General features: G+C 38.0%; 2 protein-coding genes across 4 annotated transcripts; both read right to left on the bottom strand.

Annotated features, from left to right (window-relative positions):
• Window positions 1-116: 116 nt before the first annotated feature.
• On the bottom strand, window positions 117-11,057 carry LOC146470364 (guanine nucleotide exchange factor for Rab-3A-like). The gene is made up of 10 exons (XM_085122477.1): window positions 10,191-11,057; window positions 8,393-8,528; window positions 7,651-7,746; window positions 6,387-6,464; window positions 5,504-5,731; window positions 4,841-4,969; window positions 4,229-4,305; window positions 3,690-3,789; window positions 2,817-2,883; window positions 117-2,344 (listed from the first exon to the last, which is right to left on the bottom strand). The coding sequence occupies exons 1-10, from the start codon at window positions 10,439-10,441 to the stop codon at window positions 2,238-2,240; spliced, it is 1,269 nt and encodes a 422-aa protein (XP_084978603.1). The 5' UTR covers window positions 10,442-11,057; the 3' UTR covers window positions 117-2,237.
• Window positions 11,058-12,525: 1,468 nt separating this feature from the next.
• Window positions 12,526-18,643, bottom strand: LOC146470363 (uncharacterized). 3 transcript variants are annotated; one of them, XM_085122035.1, is made up of 3 exons: window positions 18,508-18,643; window positions 14,199-14,380; window positions 12,526-12,880 (listed from the first exon to the last, which is right to left on the bottom strand). In XM_085122035.1, exons 2-3 carry the CDS (start codon window positions 14,374-14,376, stop codon window positions 12,723-12,725), a joined length of 336 nt encoding a protein of 111 aa, XP_084978161.1. In that variant the 5' UTR covers window positions 14,377-14,380; window positions 18,508-18,643; the 3' UTR covers window positions 12,526-12,722. The 3 variants fall into 3 exon arrangements, with proteins under 3 accessions (XP_084978161.1, XP_084978163.1, XP_084978162.1); XM_085122037.1 differs by lacking the exon at window positions 18,508-18,643 and adding an exon at window positions 18,483-18,503; XM_085122036.1 differs by lacking the exon at window positions 18,508-18,643 and adding an exon at window positions 15,574-15,746.
• Window positions 18,644-19,259: the final 616 nt, after the last annotated feature.

Genomic DNA, 19,259 nt, shown 5'->3' with positions numbered 1-19,259 from the left:
TTTTCACTGAGTGATTGCAATAATTTTGTAAATAGTTTTTTATTAGAGGTATCCTGAATGTGATATAATAAAGCTATCTTATCTTATCTAAGATAAAGGAGTCAACACCAAACAAATCAAGTTTAAGGGTTTATTTTGTTCTCGTTGATAGTCAAAAGACACTGTACAGATTAAAATTGCCTCGCATAGAAAAATAGAAGTTTACTAACATTTAAAAATCTTGGGAAACATTTGCCCATATCCTTAGTATGTACATTATTTGGCTTGGTAAGAATGAATTCACATAAAAACAACCGCAAATTCCAAGTTGTTAAAAAACGAAAACTACTTTAAGAATCAACTCTCTCCAGGCCTCGCGCATAATAACACGGCAGCATTGGAAACGGCGTTTACATGCAAACAAATACATTCAAATACAAAGCACTCTAAACTATTCGCATCGTCAATGTACTGCAGTGCTCAGCCTCTTTAGCAATAAAAACGTACATTTGTATACGTAGATGAGAAAATTATTTTTACAGCAATGAAGTAAAATGACTTACTTTATAACTACTCCGAGAATTTTAAGATCTGGGAGTGAATTTTTTATCTAATTATCCCCTTACAGCGTAACTAAGTCTGCCAAAGTAAAAATACGACTAAATTTCCTACTGCTTTCTAATTCCTAATTGCATCGCTGGAAAGTACTGCTATACATCAAAACTTGATTGGAAGTTAAAAATCTCTTAAAATCTTAAATTTAATGCTAAAAGCAGTTACTAAATCAAGTTCTTAAAATTGTTACTCCTCTATTGCTTAACTTACAAATAGTGCTGAGGGCGACCACTTTTAAGACCACGGATCCGATTCTCAAAGCTCCCAACTAATTTTCGGCCCCAGAAGTAATTTTGAAATAATGTTCTATCGATTGATGACATTTTTCCGTTCCAACTAGCCTAATATGTTTCTTAATTTTGTATAGTTTTCAGTGTTTAAGCTGACAATGTGTTCGTAAAATAGTTTTCGTGCCGAAATGTTTCCGGACGTTCTGAGAAACGCACACCAGGCCCAACGACGAAGCATCTCGAAGAGTTGACGAGAGTTCAAACTCTGTAAATCTCGTGCATCGACTCGACTGTCGTGCATTTCATGAGCTCTCGGCGACCCTTGTGCACTCTCGGTAAGTCTCGAGCACTCTCGGCGACCCTCGTGCACTCTCGGTGAGTCTCGAACGCTCCCGGCGAATATCGTACGCTCTTGATGACTCTTGCACGTGAAATTTCATTTAAATCGATGGACCCTCGTTTGTTCCCAAACTCGCAAGCTCTCTCGTGGACTCTCATTCGAACTGTTGCCTTTGTCTTGCTTTTTACTCTTACCCTGTACACTCTCGTTCCCTGAGAGTTTGAACTCTCTTCAACTCTAGTTTAATTGAGAATATAATTTTACATACGGTAACTCCTAAACATCTCCCAATTGTTGAGATGTGCGTGTGCCAACCCTTTTAAAATTGAATATGCAAAGACAGCGCTCATTCCATAAAACAACATGGAAAATTCACCGTCCTAAATCCCATATGTTTGGCACAAGAATTACAATTTTAGGGGTGTTTACACGATAACAACACGACTTTATCGTTTTATCGTTAAGCGTCAGTTTTTACTGTTTTAGGAGTACTTCTATTAAAGCTTTTAATTAAAAGGGATTTGCTGAAGCAAAGACATTACAGAGAGATTTAAGGTCCGACGTTTCGGAGTCATCTTGACTCCATTATCAAGAGAAAAAATCAGTTTGTGAAAGCGTTCACAGAAAACAAACTGTGAGTTTCATTCTGAAGGAAAATGGTTGAAATTAGAAGAATTGTGAAAACGAAACCTCCTGCCGCGTTTACATGGAACCGAAATTTGAATCTTATTCCTGTACAACTGTCAGTGTGAACTCGCACCGACGTGAAATTTGCACCGTTTTCACGTGATCGAATACAGAGCTTAGATGAACTCGTACATGGTTTGAAATTCGTACCGGTATCATATGAACACCGCTGGAGTCACTTCACTTCAATTATGGGAATAACTACAGAGAAATGAACATCGTTAAATCTCTTGTTAGATGTCAACTTCTCTACTGTTTCCATCGTAGTTTTCATAAACTTCCTCCTTAAAACGAGGCAATTTTGGAAGAATTCCAATAGGAGTTCATGCCAATGAGCTGCAGGCAAACAAATCCCAGAAATCACTGAAGGCGAGAGGCATGCGCTACTAGCACTGACCGCTGTTCTTTTGTATCCTGCTTGTAGTTTCCATTCCTAATCGAGCAAGCGCCATTTGACCTCTCAGTCTCATAAGTTCCCAGTAAATCTCGGTCACTGGTAAACAAAAGATTAGAAATAGTAAGATGATTCGTTGAAACGTTTGAGTTTATATTTCTATAATCAGTGGATCAACAGTCTCCACTTAAATTGGTCGCAATTAAAGATTTTATCGACAGACTCAAAAGTCCTTGTAGAGCACAATAGAGAGCACAACTGGAAAGTTGCTCACAGTAACTTGCAGCTGAATGGTCACACTTTAAGATTTTATACAGAGGCTCAAAAGTTAGAAGTAACTGGTCAAACAGTACCACATGAAAGTACGGCTCAGCAGATCTCGTTTGTACGGTTACAATTTATGTCACCGTCTCAAAGTTTACTTAGATCCACCTTGTACGACTTAAAAAAGAGCACTCGGGCACCAAACAGAAGTTCTCTCTTTCATGTGAATGGCTTTAAATCAACTGTACAAGATACAGGAAAACTGAATCTAAGTAAAACTGTAAAATACAGGAAAACTAGCACATACCGTCCGCCTTCACCAGTCCTTGCTGAATGTAACGCACGTAGGTGTAAAAATCACAAACCGCTACAATCTGAAAATAATTTATAGAGAAGCAGGTGAATGTTGCAGTTTCGGGAATTCAGGAAACTTCTGAAAATGTCCAATGATTACCAAGGGTGAACGTGTCCGAAAATACATGGACGTGTTCCCGCAAATACAGTTCACTGGTTTAATGGCCTTAGCTCCCACGAGTCCCCTGTAGCTCAGTGGTAGAGCATCCGAACTAGTAATTGGAAGGTCTTAAGGTCCGAGTATGCCTGTGTCACTTACTGAATAATACATCATTCTCATCACCAGGCTTAAGGTATACCATCACATTTATTCCACTGCGCAGATGCCACACATTGGCATTTATTAACTGTTATACACAGTAGTGGTCTCATTCGCTCAGTAGCCTTTCAGAGAATCACGCCGACCACACGCTGGCACTGAGGGTGGTCACAGCCAAGGTTCGTTACGTCCTCAGTGCTTCTTTAATGTCCCCAAATTGGAGACGGGACAGCCATTTCTTCGTATGATTGTCAAAGCACAGACAGCCCCTTCTCCTCAGTTATTTAGACAATGAGTAAGGGGTTTAAACCCACGACCTCCCGCTCGGCACTCTGGTGCACTTTTGGAGGTGGACTGACTTACACACATGTATTGCTCGAAAGGAGAAATACATGTACAGTCAAGTCTTCTAGGCCCGTAGTGTACATGAATGTCTGAAATCAACGTCCCACATTTGCAGTCTTTAGACGTGCCCGTTATGCGAGAGTTAGCTAGTAACATTCCTAGTTTTTATTTTGCTTTACCAACCAAAACTACTTATAATTATATATGTTCTTTAAATCTTACCCTAACTCTACTGTTCCGACTGAGGTTATACCAATCCCCTTTTTCTGATAACTTAACACGGTGAAGGCAGAGCCGAGATGTCCCAGTTAATGCACATTTTCTGAACGAACAAAAGAAAAAAAATTAAACATTAAAAATCATAACAGTCGTCACCATGTTGTTATCACTGTCATTGTCATTTTCATCACCACCAACATTATCATAATCACCATCACCATCATCAACATAGTTTCTAGACATTGTAACCAATACCATCACCATTACCACAACCACCACCACCACCACATCATCATCATCATCATCATCATCATCATCATAGCAAGCATTTCAGTTAGGGTTTTGTGCATTTTTCGCAGTTTGAAAACGTGTTCAAAAAGTCAACCGACATCGTCATTATCATCATCATGAGTCCAGTGGCTATCTATAGCTGTACACTCCACCCAGTTTGTCAAGCCCGTCTGCATATCCTTCAATTTTTTTGCGACCATCTCACATAGCTGAATATAATTGCACTTAGCTACATGTACATTGTCACATACCTAAACACTGGTTTATCAGTGAATGTCTCCATCATCAGAGTATTGTTTTCAATCGCACTGTGCACTGCTAGACCAAGCTGAACAAACAGAAATAAGTAAATATCAGTTTCAACTTTAAACTACATGTATGTGACTTCAGCTACTTGTCAATCTTGATCACTGAAATTCTATGAAAAAAGGAGCTGCTCGTATATTTTCCAGAAATCGCCACCATTGTTCATTAGCAATAAAATAATGCTCTCACATATTTAAGAATTTGCCCAAAGGTGTGGCAACAACATTACCCTGCAACTAAAGAAAAGCTGTTCAATACAGTGTATATATATATATTTTAACCTTTTAAGACCTAACAGTGATCTGCATCAAATTTCTCTTTGAAATATCAATGCTTATTCAACCCCTGAGGTCATGAGTGAGAATTAAGGGTATGATCACCTAAGGCAATTTTGTTGATATTTTAATAGGGACAGGATAGGATAACTTGTTCTCTGATATTAGGGGTTAAAGAGTTAAACAGAGAAAAATCAACCAAGTGCTCACAGCTTGGCTAATTGAGATGCAGGGTACATATTACTTAATGGCCATACTATACCTAAGAACAAAGATTTCTACCTCTTTGTTGGGAAAGCTCAAGCATGGTCCTACATCTTCCTTGTAAATTCTGGCTAGAAATGGCTGATCATGGGAAACAGAACGTTCATCCATCCACTGTAGGAATTCACGGAAAAGGATGACATCCACCTGGAAACATGAAAGAGGAAAGGGGTGGAGAATGAAGAATATTTTATTACAAAATGTACTCAAATATCAACTAACAACACCAACAAAAAGAAAAAGTGCCTTAATACAATACATGATACATGTTTAACGTAAATTAATGTAAATTATTATTAAACAGCATTGAAAAAGAGTGACACAAACCATTTGATTTTCCATGTTTAATCATGGTAAGAGCTCATGCTGTTAATCTTCTTTATTCTAAAGAAAAACTGTTCAAGGCTGCTACTACAAAGTTTTATAAACGAGAACTTTCTATTGGTATTATAAAGTGTTTTCAAGAAATTCCATTTTCAGGATAAATAGAATTATAGAATACATTAATTCTGCTCCAAATGCCAGAAAGAATGGAATGAACAAATAAAGTAAAGCACTTCCTTTAAATAGTAAATTGATATTCAATTCCTAGACAGGACAAGTGGCATACAGCGTAGCACATTAGACACAACAATTAACTCAGTTTACATAAAACTACATTGTACAACACACTTTACCAACCTCAGGTTCATCTGATAGACCATCCTTCTGTTGATGTGACCCCTCCAAGCCAGGTCTATTAAACCTTGCCACTACGGCATCGCAATCATAAGAACCACATTCTGCACATGGACTAAGATGTTCAGTGCTGTGCCGTCGAAATCCCAATCCTCTTGATTGACCAGGTGTTGATGTCGATGTTAACACCAACTGTTTCAGAGCAGTCACCTCTGCTTGTAGTACCTCTACCTATTAACACAACATTAATAAAATTATTTAATGTGCATTCTCACATTCTTCACCACTGCAATCAAGAAAATAAAAATTAACTACAACTTCAAGAGTTCAACACGGCGGAAGTGATATGTCTGAATCAACTCTCAAACTTGTGCCACAAGTTCAGCTGTTTGTTTTGCATTAACTGGCAGAAGTGCTGCATCGATTAAAGCATCACATTTCTGCTGTATCAAATCACATGCCTACATTACACAAATATATGAAGATTGAATTTTCATGCCAAAGTAATACAATATGGTGACTTTGCAAAGACGAAATGCATGCAAAATAGAATCCAATTCAATGTTTGAATCAACAGTCAAACTTCTGCTGAACTTCTGATGCACTCAATTATTTTATTGATCTAAAATCTCCACAGCAGAAATGTGACATTTAACACCAGGCCTACAATTCTTGAAGTCATGGCATAAACTTAGCTCAAGCAGGACCTTAATGCTCACAAGTATTCATGAACAGACCTGAGAGTAGCCCCTTTCCTAATCAATTATCATTGTGTTCATGTATACAGGCAAACCCACTTAGCTTGTTGAAAACAGTTGATAGTTGCAGTCCTGCAATCTCACTGTAAGAAATTTACTAATCTCACTGTAAGCCATTAATTACCAACCTTGTTGTTGGCTTCTTTGAATCTCTTTTCTGCTGCAGCCTGTTTTACTTTTGCTGCTCGTACCATGGCATGTGCCTCCTGATGGAAACAATGAAGTATATGTAAATTATTGAGAGCATTAAGGTGGCCGAACACAGTTTGCGCGCGCTTTACAGATTCTGTTAGTGATGCTATTAAGCGCGCGCTAGGGTTGTGGTAAGCAAATACTATCGACCACTCGATTTTATACCAAAAGGTAAGTTTTGCTCTTAAAATAACTTAGTTTCTTGTTTGTGAATCCTTCTTCATTTATCGCCGAACAAAGAAATTGAGTTCACAATGAGCTAAGCCTTTTTGTACGCCTTTCATCTTTCTGAGAAACCCTAATTAAAAGCCACGCATGCGCATTTGAACAAAAAATTGTGACTGGTTATTTTAATGGAAATAAACTGTTTTCTAAGGAACCGCTCATTAGAATTTCGTGAAATTTGACAAAACAGTAGTTTTCTAAAAGCGTAACTTGCATACAAAGCAAAAACAAAATCTAACAGAGGGTATCTTCAAAAAACATTAAAGTGCAAAACCAACATTTACAGGAGATCTGTCTGTTAAAATTACATGAAAGCAGCATCGCTATGTCAGTATTTTGTGGATTTTTCTGGATACAAAATATGGAAAAAATCTAACGAGTACATTTTCTAAAAATTAAGAAAAACCATTATTTGTGGACGGTTAATAGCTTACTGCGTTGCCATGGCGACCGCACCTTGTTCACCAAGAAGTATCAAAATTTATTCCTTCTTAGTTAATCTTGCACCATGCTAATTTCGGGTACTCAGAAGTACGTAGTTTTCAAATAATGTTAACTAACAACTGTGTAATGGAAAAACTGTGTTCGGCCACCTTAAGCTGAGAGAGAAAATGTTTCTGTTAATGTAGTTGAACAAACAATGCATACACTGAAAGTCAATATCTATGTTCAATCTAAATCAAGACCCCCACTCTTTCCTCCCCCTCTCTTCCCTCCCCCGCTCTCCTCTCCCCCTTCCCCACCCTATGACACAACAGATTATGTACCAGCCCCAATCATAGTGGCGATAACACAACCAAATTGTTTCATGATGGGTTACTAACAAAAACTGTAGTTAAGCAAGAGTGATGTCCCCCAGCCTGTGACTTGAAAGCAGTACAGTTTTACCATCCCTTTATGAGATACACAATACAACGTGTATTATTGCATTATGCTGAATGCTTCTCGAAAATAATATAAATTTCCTGAACAAACCTGAAATAAACTCGCTGTTAAATCCTCTAACTCAGCCTCCAACTCATTTCTCACTCTGGACAGCTTCTCACACTGTTCATCTTTAAGCTTGAGTTCCTGCATGACAAAACAAGTTGATCAATGTAACTAAATTAACACTACAACAATTCAGCCTTCCCAGAGAGATGACACACAGTTTCATACTATCCCATAAAGAATGTTGTCTGAGAAAGAAGAATTTACAGAAATAAACTGTAAGTTAAGTAAGACCAGGCTGTGAAAATGAATGTTATGAAGGTGTAAAGAGCAATTTAGATGGTACAACTTTTGCTTACAACTGTCAGAGCTGTCATTAAGGGCTGTAACCTGTAACACCTTTTACAGCTGAATACCTGTGAAAAACCTTAATGTTACAGGTGATCTAATGACTGTTGTAGGTTTGTTTACTCAGAAAGCAGCAAGATTGTCACAGGTATGAAGCTCGATGTAACATGTGGATGAAAACGTGATGACAGCCATGACTACAGTATGCAACTTTTGTAGCATGCCTCCTCACATCATGAAACAAAAACTTATACAACTTGTTATTCAAAATTACTTTTAACTTAAACTAGTACTATAGTATGTGGCAAGTGGTACAAGTAGGTTTAACCCTATCAAGGCTGGACTTTTTTGGCCTTCTCAGGCTGGTGGAGGGGGGAAATATCTTCTGAAGAAAATATTTTCTCTACAAACCCATGGAGGCCACAGTAAACTGGCTCACCTCCTGGGCCTTCTTCAGCTCTTCTTGCAACCTTTCAAAAGCTTGTGCTTTCACTTCTTCACGGCTTGGGGATGTTGGAGCACGATCTCTAAATTCATTGACAAGTTCTTGACTATTATAACCATTGTTCAAAGGGCTAAAAGAAAGATATTACACAGCATTGTTGAATCCATCCATCCATTCCTACATGCATGTGCATGCATAATAAATTACCTTCAGAAAACAAGACAATAATGATATTTGCAAATATGTAATAAATGTGATTGGTATATTTAAGCCTGGTGAATAAATGAGAATGATGTATTATTCAAAGAATGACGGCATACTCAGAAAAAAGGAAATCCAAGAGCACTTGGATATTCCATCACCTTTATTACATAATTTGCGCAAATGCCACACACTGACATTCCAATCCAAGCAGTATGTTGCAGGTTAGTTCCCACGAGTCTCTGTAGCTCAGTGGTAGAGCATCCAAACTAGCAATCTGAACTGTCTTAGGGTTCAACTCCTGATACTAGAGCATCCAAACTAGCAATCTGAACTGTCTTAGGTTCAACTCCTGATACTAGCACTCCGATTTCCATTTTTCTGAGTATGCCTGTCTCTTTCACTGAATAATACATCATTCTCAATAATGATATATAGGTCTACCAAGATAAACAAGACCAGTAATTTTCATTTAAGAAATAAAACATCAGTTTCCATGTCCTTACATGTGTATACAATGTACATGTAGTTCGGATAAAGATTGTAGTAGGTCATTTCATCAGATCATAGTATGTTATTTTCAGTAAATCCCCCCCCCAAAAAAAAAAAACCAAAACAAAAACAAAAACAAAAACAAAACAAGTTATGGTGTTCATATCATTTACTAGATGTATGATAGACAAAGAGAGGAGGGAGTGTTAAAATAGGCTGTTACAAATTTTCCGGTGAGGCCTGGGTCAAGCCAAAACAAAGAGAAACAGCAATCATTTCGTAGACAAAACATTAGAAAGGAAAAAAAAAAAACTACACTAACAGCTAATTTTAAGTAAAAAAGAAATATTCATTCTAGAAAGCGTAGGTGGGATTTATGAGTAGCAAGAAATGAAAAGAATGTTAAGCTTATATTAGATCACTTCCTCAATAATATTGTGGGTCAAGGTACATGCAAGTACTTTTCAAAATAATTATCTTTTATGCATATATGCAAAGCATACTAAGAAAAGAACGAAGCTACAAGAGATATTAATAAAAAAAGATGGGAAAATCAAGTGAAATTATTCATTCTAGAAAAAGTAGGTGCGATTACAAACAAATAAAAATTATTAAAATGTTAGGCTTATATATCACTTCCTCAATAAACTACTTCCTTCTGGTGCAGATCGTATCAAAACATAGCTACATGTTGCACTTTCCAAAATATCTCTCATGACTAAAGCAACAAATTAAAACATGCCAACAAAAAAACTTTTGCCAAGGTAAATTTATAATCAAAATTAAAAAGACCAAGAACTAAACTTGAAGGCAACAATCTCAATCAAATAAAATTACTTTTTCTAGAAACAGCTTTCAAAACAACTGAAATGGTCACACCATATACTTCGGCAGTGACAAGACTTCCTGTATATATATATATATATATATATGGATCATGGTCATACGCTACAATGAATGGCACTTTCAGTTTCCCAGAATTTTTTTTTATAGGGCTACTTGTTTGTAAATCTTGTATATAGGAAGCATGCAGTTCAAATCGATTTAAACAATTATACAGTTGATAAAAACCAATATAATAATCAAAGACTTGTCCTACCTTCCATCGACCATCATCTTAACATCAGAATCACTTGAATTCGAAACACCGTTGGGCGAAGGGGACCTAGATCGTTCTTTGTTTGTAAGAGGAGTCCTTGATCGCTCTCTTGCTCTGTTGTAATGTAGATTGGAAGCATTGCTACACGTCCTTTGTCGGACACCCGCCCCAGATATATCAGGCTCGCTTGAAGTTCGCTTGAATATCGCGTCAGGCGACAGAAAACTCGAATCAGTCAGTACCTCCGTCATAAGTCAAATGCCACAAGTTAACAAACTATACGAACAAACGCAGTGAATTAAAACTCCAACTCCTGGTTCCGTCAATAACACGGTGGTGTGAATCGATTCTAGAGTCTTCTCATGGTAAATTAATAGAGGCCAGTATTTTGCATAGAACCGCAACGATCTTCAGATTATCGAATTCAAAAATAATTCATGAGCAAAGAAGCCGGTCCCTTGGTGCGTTCACGTCGCAAAGTCGGCTAGTCAACAAATCGAAGACCAAAACAACACTTTTCGATGGCCAAATGCTTACAACAGATTTCCAATCGAAGCACAACACATCAACCCCTACCCTATATCAAAACACCGCTGAATCAATAACCGAAATTACGGAGTCCAAAGCGATGTCTCCGGTAGATGCGGTAAGTTCGTGACATCCGATATTTGTGGAATGGAATAAGGACGTGGAACACAATATGCTGCCCGGTTTTGTGGCAGATGAATTACTTGTCTTACCTACGGCGCTGTTATGTAAATTAGATGTTCAAAAGTCCAGCTGTCCATTCACATTCCGGCCAGATTCAACGTAAAAGCCATTATAACCACTTGCTTCCAATATTACTAATATTCCAAATGATTGCGTGTTTGGGCAAGAAAATGACAGGCGCGGTGTCGAGCCCAGTCTCCCGTCAGCACTTAGCAATAAACAGAACAGCAGGGGAGGGGCTAGTCTTCTTTGCAGCCGCTCGGGCCGTTGTCACGGGACGGGGAGCGTTGCGTGACTCGACGGCTGCAAAGGAGACTAGGGAGGGGTGGGAACAACCCAGCATCCCCAAGCTTTTTACAATAACTGTTAAAAGTCCCGCGCGCTGATTGGCTCGTAGCTATTGTGAATTTAACAAATCAACGGCAAATTTCTATGGTCTATTACTCTTAAGTACGGTGCCTACTATTGTTACTGCGCATACGTTCTGCGCATCTCAAGATACTCGGGTTTCCTATGGGTGGTGCCTACTAACACAGGGATATTTTTGCGTGGTTTAAATCTATGCGGAGAAAGCAGAACTTACCAAATGCTCTTGGTATCTCAAAAGAAAATTGGGGGTAACCATGCATTTTTCAGAGGTAATTAAGGGTCAATTTAGGAAAAAATCCTATACATTGCTTTATATTTTAAGCAAGTCCAAGCAACAACCGTGGACGATAATCCTGCTGGTATACGTTGGATCAATTGTTGATCTGATCGGCTTAACAAATACAAATAATAAAAGAAGCAGAGACCGATACAACGTAGAATTACAGTTTAAAGTTTACTATATTTCGGCTGGCCAAACCAGCCTTCTTCAGGTATAATGAAAATTTACATTGGGACATACGCTTATATAGCTGGCAAATATTTGCGAAGAAGGCTGGTTTGGCCAGCCGAAATATAGTAACCTTTAAACCGTAATTCTACGTTGTATCGGTCTCTGCTTCTTTATATTTTAGCGTTTTTTAGAGATATTGTTGCTTAATTTTCTCTGAAAAATGCGTGGTTACCCCCAATTTTCTTTTTGGATTTCAATAGCCCTTGCTAAGATCTGCTTTTCCCGCATAGTCATAAACCGCACAAAAATACTTCGGTATCAGTAGGCACCGTCCTTAAAAGACCTTAAAATGACGCCATAAAATGTTCAAAACCTGGCAGTGGTTTGTCCACTTTTCCTCCTCCCCCTCCTTTCCCCCCCACTCCCCCTTCCCCTTTGGAAGGCCTGATACCCAGGGACCGGTTGTTTCGAAAATCCGCGATTAAAAATTAACCGAGGCTTTCTTATTGCAAATGGTAAAGAAAAGTCTAAGTTAAAACTAAAGGACAAAAATCTTTTTGAAGAATCTTTATTGATTGGTAATCAAACTTGAATCAAAATTCACGTCAACCCAGGATTAGTTTAATCGGGCTTTGAGCGACGGGTCCCAGGTTACTAAGCGGTCAACCTGTGTTATCAAAGCGTCACTTCTATTCCCCGATGGTGACGGCTTAATACAGGTTCGACTGTACTTCCTATAGCCGGATGTAGGAATGTTTTCTGGAGATCGGCTGTTGAAACATAAAGCTCTATTAAGGCTAAAAATCTTCTTGTAACCATCACCCTTTAATTATTTTTCAGCACGATTTTAAAATGAATCACTGACATGTGTATAAAGCGGCTATAGAACAAACAAGGAACCTTTCCAAGGCATCGCAACTGGAAAAAGAAAACTTATGTTTAAAACATTACGTTGGAACTAACAAATGCGGCGTCTATAGATCAGCCTGTTTTATGGAATGTTAATAAGGTCCGCAATATTCCGCAACTTCCTCCACTCTGCATCCCTCCCAGCAGCATTCTTCATGATAATTTGTCATCTGACTTTCAGCGGCTTCAGATTCTCTTCTCGTTAATCTCTTGAGAAAGCTCTTGGCTTCTAACTCTGATTTCACCAAGTCTGAAACACGGATATACAAAAAAAGAAAGAAATGGTTTTTGAGCTATCGATCGCATCTATACCAAGCATCGAATGGAAACTTTTCTGTATATGTAGAGCCTGAAGATGGATTCATGAAGCACGTTTAAGTAAGATGAATCCTAGGTATTGTAACTAGCTAAACGATACTTGCACAGGGAAAATTGTTCCTTGCAATTGTACTACGAATCCGGCTTTTATCCCTTAAGGCTTAATTTCGGCCAAAAATACTGATTCTGCAAGAACTTTGCGTTTTATTAAACTACCACTAGTTCTCAGTAAACGTACATTTTTATACCGCTTTCTCAGCTCAAAATTTCGTGAACTTTTTCGCTTAGGCGATTCCAATGAGGTTTAGTTTTACTGTTTTCACTCTGTAAACCATTCCCCTTAAAATCTCTTTGGAATTGCTTTGAATCTACTCAAAAACATCTACACCAAGACAAAAATGGACGCCCGAAAGAGTTCAGGTGACCGCTAGCAATGAGCAATGTTTTATTCCAAAAGGAGTCGTAATTTTTCCTTTAAATACGAAACGTTTTTCTCCCGTACAAAACCTTAAATCTGCTATTGCCAACGGTTATCTTGACGTTCAAATTGCTCATTACAAAGTTAGAGCTTGGGCTACCTGTGGTCTGATCAAATTGAAATCTTTCAAATCATATCTTACATTTAATTACAGGATAGTGATGGCCTGCCTTATCGATTTCCCAGTAAGTTTTTTTTTTTAGGTCAACACACGGAGAAGGTACCAATCATTCGACCAACGATTGTGAGGCGTCTTGAAAGAAAAGCCAGTATTGGATCACACATTATCGGTTGTTGAGAATTTGAACGAGAATTTAGTTAAAACTCTCGATGAGTGGATTGCTCAAAAAACAAGAGAAAATAATGTCAGAAACGGAATACAGGATACAGAAACGGCTCAAAGGCCCACACTGTAACCCAACGATCTAAAAACTTAATTTTTATGTTCAATTGGCGAAAAAAATCGACCTCTATCACGACAGAACGATCGCGTTTCACTGAGTTCAGTGAAAGCTCGACTAGATCGTTGACGACGCTTCGCGGCGACCAGGGTAAGATAACCCGGATTAGCTGAATGTTCGGCTACTAAAGCGATAACCCGGATTACTGAATGTTCTAAAAGATAACACTGTTAATAATGAATGTTCTACTAGATAACCTAGATTTACTGAATGTGCAATTCAGATAACCTCCAACTGAAAAACAAAACAAAACAAAAAAACAAACAAACAAAAAAAAAAACAAAAAAAAAAAGCAAAACGAGTTTCCTTACCTTCTTTTCCTATACTCCTTTTACGAACAAAAAATGAAGAACAGTACTTTTCCAAAACGGCCTCAAATTGATGACGATCCCAGCACGCTTTGAAATTATACTGTTTGGCAGATATCAGATGTGCATGAAAAGTAAGCAGAATGCTTACCAGAAGAAAGAATTTCAAACAGCATGCCATGATTCTAGGAGAAAGGAGAAACACAACAAAGTAAGTGTTTAAAAGAAAAACTGTTTCTTGTCCTTCCGGGTCTGGTTGTTCGAAAGCCGATTAAAAATCAACCGAGGTTTTATCTCGATTATTGTAAATGTTTTCAAAAGCTGATTTTAAGCTAATAGTAAAGAAATGTCTAAGTCAAAAATTAAACTAATGGAAGAAATCTTTTGAAGAATCTTTATTGGTTAGCAATTCAACTTGAATCAAACTTCACGTTAGGCCAGGATTAGCTCAATCGGGTTTTGAACAATTGAGCCGTGATGGTAAACCCCCAGACCACCCTGGAAGGAAATACACCTCCTAGCAAGACTTGTTCCTTTCCACTAACTCACATTTTAAAACTAAAGTAACTGTTAATCTGGCTAGAACTGATCACACACCTCAGGGCACAGAGTTCATCATCAACTACCACCAAATTAGCATGCCGTGGTCCTCATTGCAAATGGAGGCACGTCAATCCAATCATTATATACAATTAACTGGAGAAATCTGCATTTATGAGCTCTCGGAAGTTTTCAACTGTACACATACAGCTATATTGCGCTATTGTTTTCCATTTCCCCCTCTCCCGTCGTCTGATGAATGCCTGTTTTTTGTTGTTGTTGTTGTTGTTTTCTTTGTTTTGTTTTGTTATGTCCGCAATTTGTCCCTTCTCTCCGGGATCCTTACAGGCCCCAATCCCCCTTCCTGAACTCTCACACCACTCACCCACTCCACCCTAAAATACAGCATGATATCTTAAGTCATAGTCAGTTTAGTATCGACGGCTATATTCCCATCGTTTACGATCACAGCCCATTCACTCTTGATTGCATCTGAATTTAAACGTGAAAATATCATGCAACACGAGATTTTCATTCTCAGTTTGTGAAAAAACACTGAAAACCAATCAACAACTGAAACGACATCATGTCCAAAAAGAACGTTTTGAACGTCGCACATCCATCCTCATCCTCATCCTCAAAAGTAATTATAAAGACTATCACGGCAAGACGTTTTACAAGAAAATAATGCTCACTGGTTCCTCTTTTCATAACTGTCAGCATTTGTGAATAAAGCCATAGCTTCATCGTAACGACTCGTAGGGTTAAACCATAAATATAAACAACAACAACAACAACAACAACATGATAATTGTTACGATTCTACAGATGGACTCACCAGGCCAATTTAACGTCCCAAGTGTCTCCAATTATGCGTACAACTTTAAACTATAGCTTATTATGCTTTACGATATCTGCCTTTCCACCACACAGGTAGTCAAGATAAATCATTATAATGTTTGTCAACCATATCGGACATAGAATGATCGGGTGCCAGTTGATGCTTTAAGCAGATCTTTTCAAGAAACTTCTGCTGCCAATGTATATATATATAGAATCGCACGTCCAAGTATGCGGACCATCAAGTTACGGTATTATTTGCCAATTGGCAATCTTAGGGCTTTACTGGTTAAGCCAAATTTCTCAGTAATCATTCTCAGAACGGATCATCCGTTTATTGAGCCGGTCTGGATGGGGTTTAGCTGATAACTGAGAATTGGCCAAAATTTTAAACGCCGCGTTAATTTAAAGCTGATAGCTAAAAGGAGGCCCTAAAACTTTACCGAAACCGTTTACTTGCTGAATGGTTACGAGGCCAGACTGTAAAAAATCGTTCCGTTGGCCTAAAGCCTATATGTCGCCGATTTTAGTCGCGTCGAATCACTGATCAATTCAATAACAACCGCGGAATCGAATCTGCTCTCTCCGCAACCCTTTAGGTCATCCATCCTGAAAGTTAAGTCAGTGTTACACCCGTTGTTCGTTGTCAGCTGAGAGTTTTTGTTGTTTGAGGGGGGAGGGGAGAGAGGTGTTGCATTCCACGCGACTAAACTCAGCGGCGTATAAAGAAGCCGAGGAAAAATATAAATTGGCTTTAAAAGTAATTCCTATAATCTCCAGGAATCAGCTTCCGTGAACTGCCACTTTTCCGTCTAGTTTAATTCAATGCGGTAAGCAAAAGACCACCTACGAATTTTTCTAAAATTTTAAATTTCAGCTCCAAAAAGATTCCACTGATACTGAAGGAAGGCAAAATGTTTAAATTGGATGATTATATCTACCCTGAAGCGAAGACAACAATCAGTAAATTAGAAGCTTTCCCCTGCTGTTAACACCTCACTAACAGAGCTTTTCTCTTCCTGTTGGAGTAAAAGACGCCCTGGTCGCATGCTTCTCACGGCTTTGAGACACATTTTCCTCAAGCACTGCGGTTTTTGTGTCTAAGCTTCCAAAATTGTACGTGGGTGGTAAGTCGGTTGTTTTTTTCGTACGCCAGTGCAGCATGGCCGCCTTGTCTCTCAACTATTCATCACAGAGATACCTATAGTGCTTAAAATACCCCTTGTGAAAATCTTTCGTACAGATAAGGTGCATGAAATACTACACTAAGTAGATGCGAAACTGCAAGGAAGCCATGTAGAACTCATAAGATCAAAAATATTGCACTAAATAAGTCAGATTAAAAGGCAAATAAATAAGCTTAAATAGCTATATTAATCCCCACCGAGAGTGAACCCCAGCAAGCTACGAAATGTCCCTTTTAGTTAAGTATGTTTTTATCTCCCCCGTGTGATTCCATTAATCCATTCAAATAAAAGCTTTTCAAATGTATTTTTTTAACGTACTGTTCTGTTGTTCTGTTTATCATTTCAGCTTTTTTGACAAATGAAACAAGGGATTTTCTAGACTTTACAGTTTGAGCTCTTGAATTTCACTCTGTTTTTAATTCCTATTTCTGACAAACTTCACGATTTTATGTGGTCTCCTCTGAGCCATTTTCTTTGTTAGTCGATTTTCTTGTCAGTTTACTCTGAACAGAAAATAGACCAATAGTTTACAAAGCAAAATTCAAAATAGAAGTAAACGTGGTACTATCAGTCTTCTTCTTTTTGTTGTTGTTGTTGTTTTAGAAAAGACACTCCACTGATTGCGTACGTCATGTCTCTCGCTATTGTAGTAATTCAATTTCTCTAATATTTTCTGATGCCTGTGGTTTACCGACGCCACGCCATATCATAAATAAAAGTTATTCTTTTTGAATAACTGCTTCATTAACCCACTGTTTATTCCTTTCGCCAGTTACTTGGCCGTAATGACAGACTGACAGCTTTGGCGTCAAAAACATTCTATGAAGCGAGACTAATTTATTGGGCAAACTGACTCGCTCCCATCAGCTAAATGATCTAAAATAATGACGGTTTGAAGAAAGATCTCTCCATTATTCGCGTTCTTATTCAGTAGCACATTCATTCTCTCCGCCTTACAAAACCCTTCTTCCATGATTTCCTGATGATTTCATGATTTACTGATGATTTCACTTTGTCATGGTTGAGATTAAATTATCACATTTTCTACAACAAAGGCAACCGGTAAATGGGTCTTTGCGCTGCTTTGAACAAAAAGCCCATCTTTTGTTTTCGAACAATGTCAGGTTTTCAGTTCGTTGCTTTTTTGCGCCAGCTCGAGTCAGTTGAGAGTTTATCTTTGTTCTACCATAACCGAATGACAGTCTCTTCAAAGAAGGATTTTGCAACAGACAGACAGCTGTTTGTATTCATGGCCAGCTGAAAACATGTCTGTTTCAACAGGGTATATTATAGTTTTTAGGAAATTGAACATTCGGTCTACCCGAAGTTACAGTAAGTTATAACTTTCTTTATGAGCGTTTTAAACGAGTAAAATGACTGGAATTAATTAAAACCAAAAACGTTCGATTTTTAGGAACACGTCTACACAATTAAGCCTAGCTTTACTATATGCAACAAAATGACTCTTAGATCGCTAAATTTAATTAATGCAAACTTAAAGAAGGGCTAGTCGAGATTGACGATACACACTTAATTCGTAAGTGTAAAATGTGGTAACGAGATAAAAATTTAACCCAATGTTCCTTAAATCCATGATATGAGAAGAAATCGAGCGTGCCCTCATAAGATTTTAAAATAACCCTTGTGAACATGACTTGTGGGTTTTCGAAAATTAAAAAGGTACATTAGAGGGTTGTTCATCAACAGAAACGAAATCTACCTCTCTACAATGAAGCGATAAGTACCTTGTTTTTGGCTGCTCCGAAAGGTTAAAGGAAAGAGGCGTCTACCGGGATCCCTTTCAAAAGATTAAGCAATTTCCGAATTCGCAATTTCTTAAATAATGGTTGGATAAAGCCAGCTTGGTGCAGCCGTCGTCATGGCAATTAAAAGGTGGATTGTGTCGGCTGATAAACTAAGCGCGGGATTAAATTAAATATATAAGGATCGTTTTTAAATGACGGCGGACGCGTTTATGTCAACAAGGATGTATTGTGTGCGTTCGTAAAACAGATTTCAATTCGCAACACATTGTGAGGTTCCGTCATTAAGTTTCCGTAGGTATTGTGTTCAATGTTTTATCACCTGTTTGAGGAAGTTCTGGTCCCTTATAGATCATGGCCTTAATGATCATTTAGATTAGCTAGGACAAAAGATTATCAAGTTTTCCTTGTCCGGATCGTTAAATTAATTACAAAAAGAGCGTCATAAAACGACATTGTTAACGATTTAGCGTGCTCTTAGAATTGTGAAAAAAGTGCGAGCTAACTGCATTTGACTGCATGGTCAATCGTGGTTGATAAGTTTTCATAAATTACAATCATAGTTTGCGCTTCGCCTATTAGCTAATTATAGAGTGAAAACTAAGAAAGCGCTTACATTTATATCGACGCTGTTCGAGGTTAATAACAGAAAATAAAACCTTACAAGAATCTAAAATATCGTTTTCGGTGTCGAAAAAAGAAAGAAAAAAAAAAAAACCACAAACACAATAAAA

The sequence above is a fragment of the Pavona decussata genome, unplaced genomic scaffold (genome assembly GCF_977016875.1).
Source record: "Pavona decussata unplaced genomic scaffold, jaPavDecu1.1 SCAFFOLD_114, whole genome shotgun sequence".
NCBI classification, from domain to species: Eukaryota; Metazoa; Cnidaria; class Anthozoa; order Scleractinia; family Agariciidae; genus Pavona; species Pavona decussata.
Note: the sequence above shows the minus strand (reverse complement) of the source record. Positions and strands in the feature narration are given on the sequence as shown.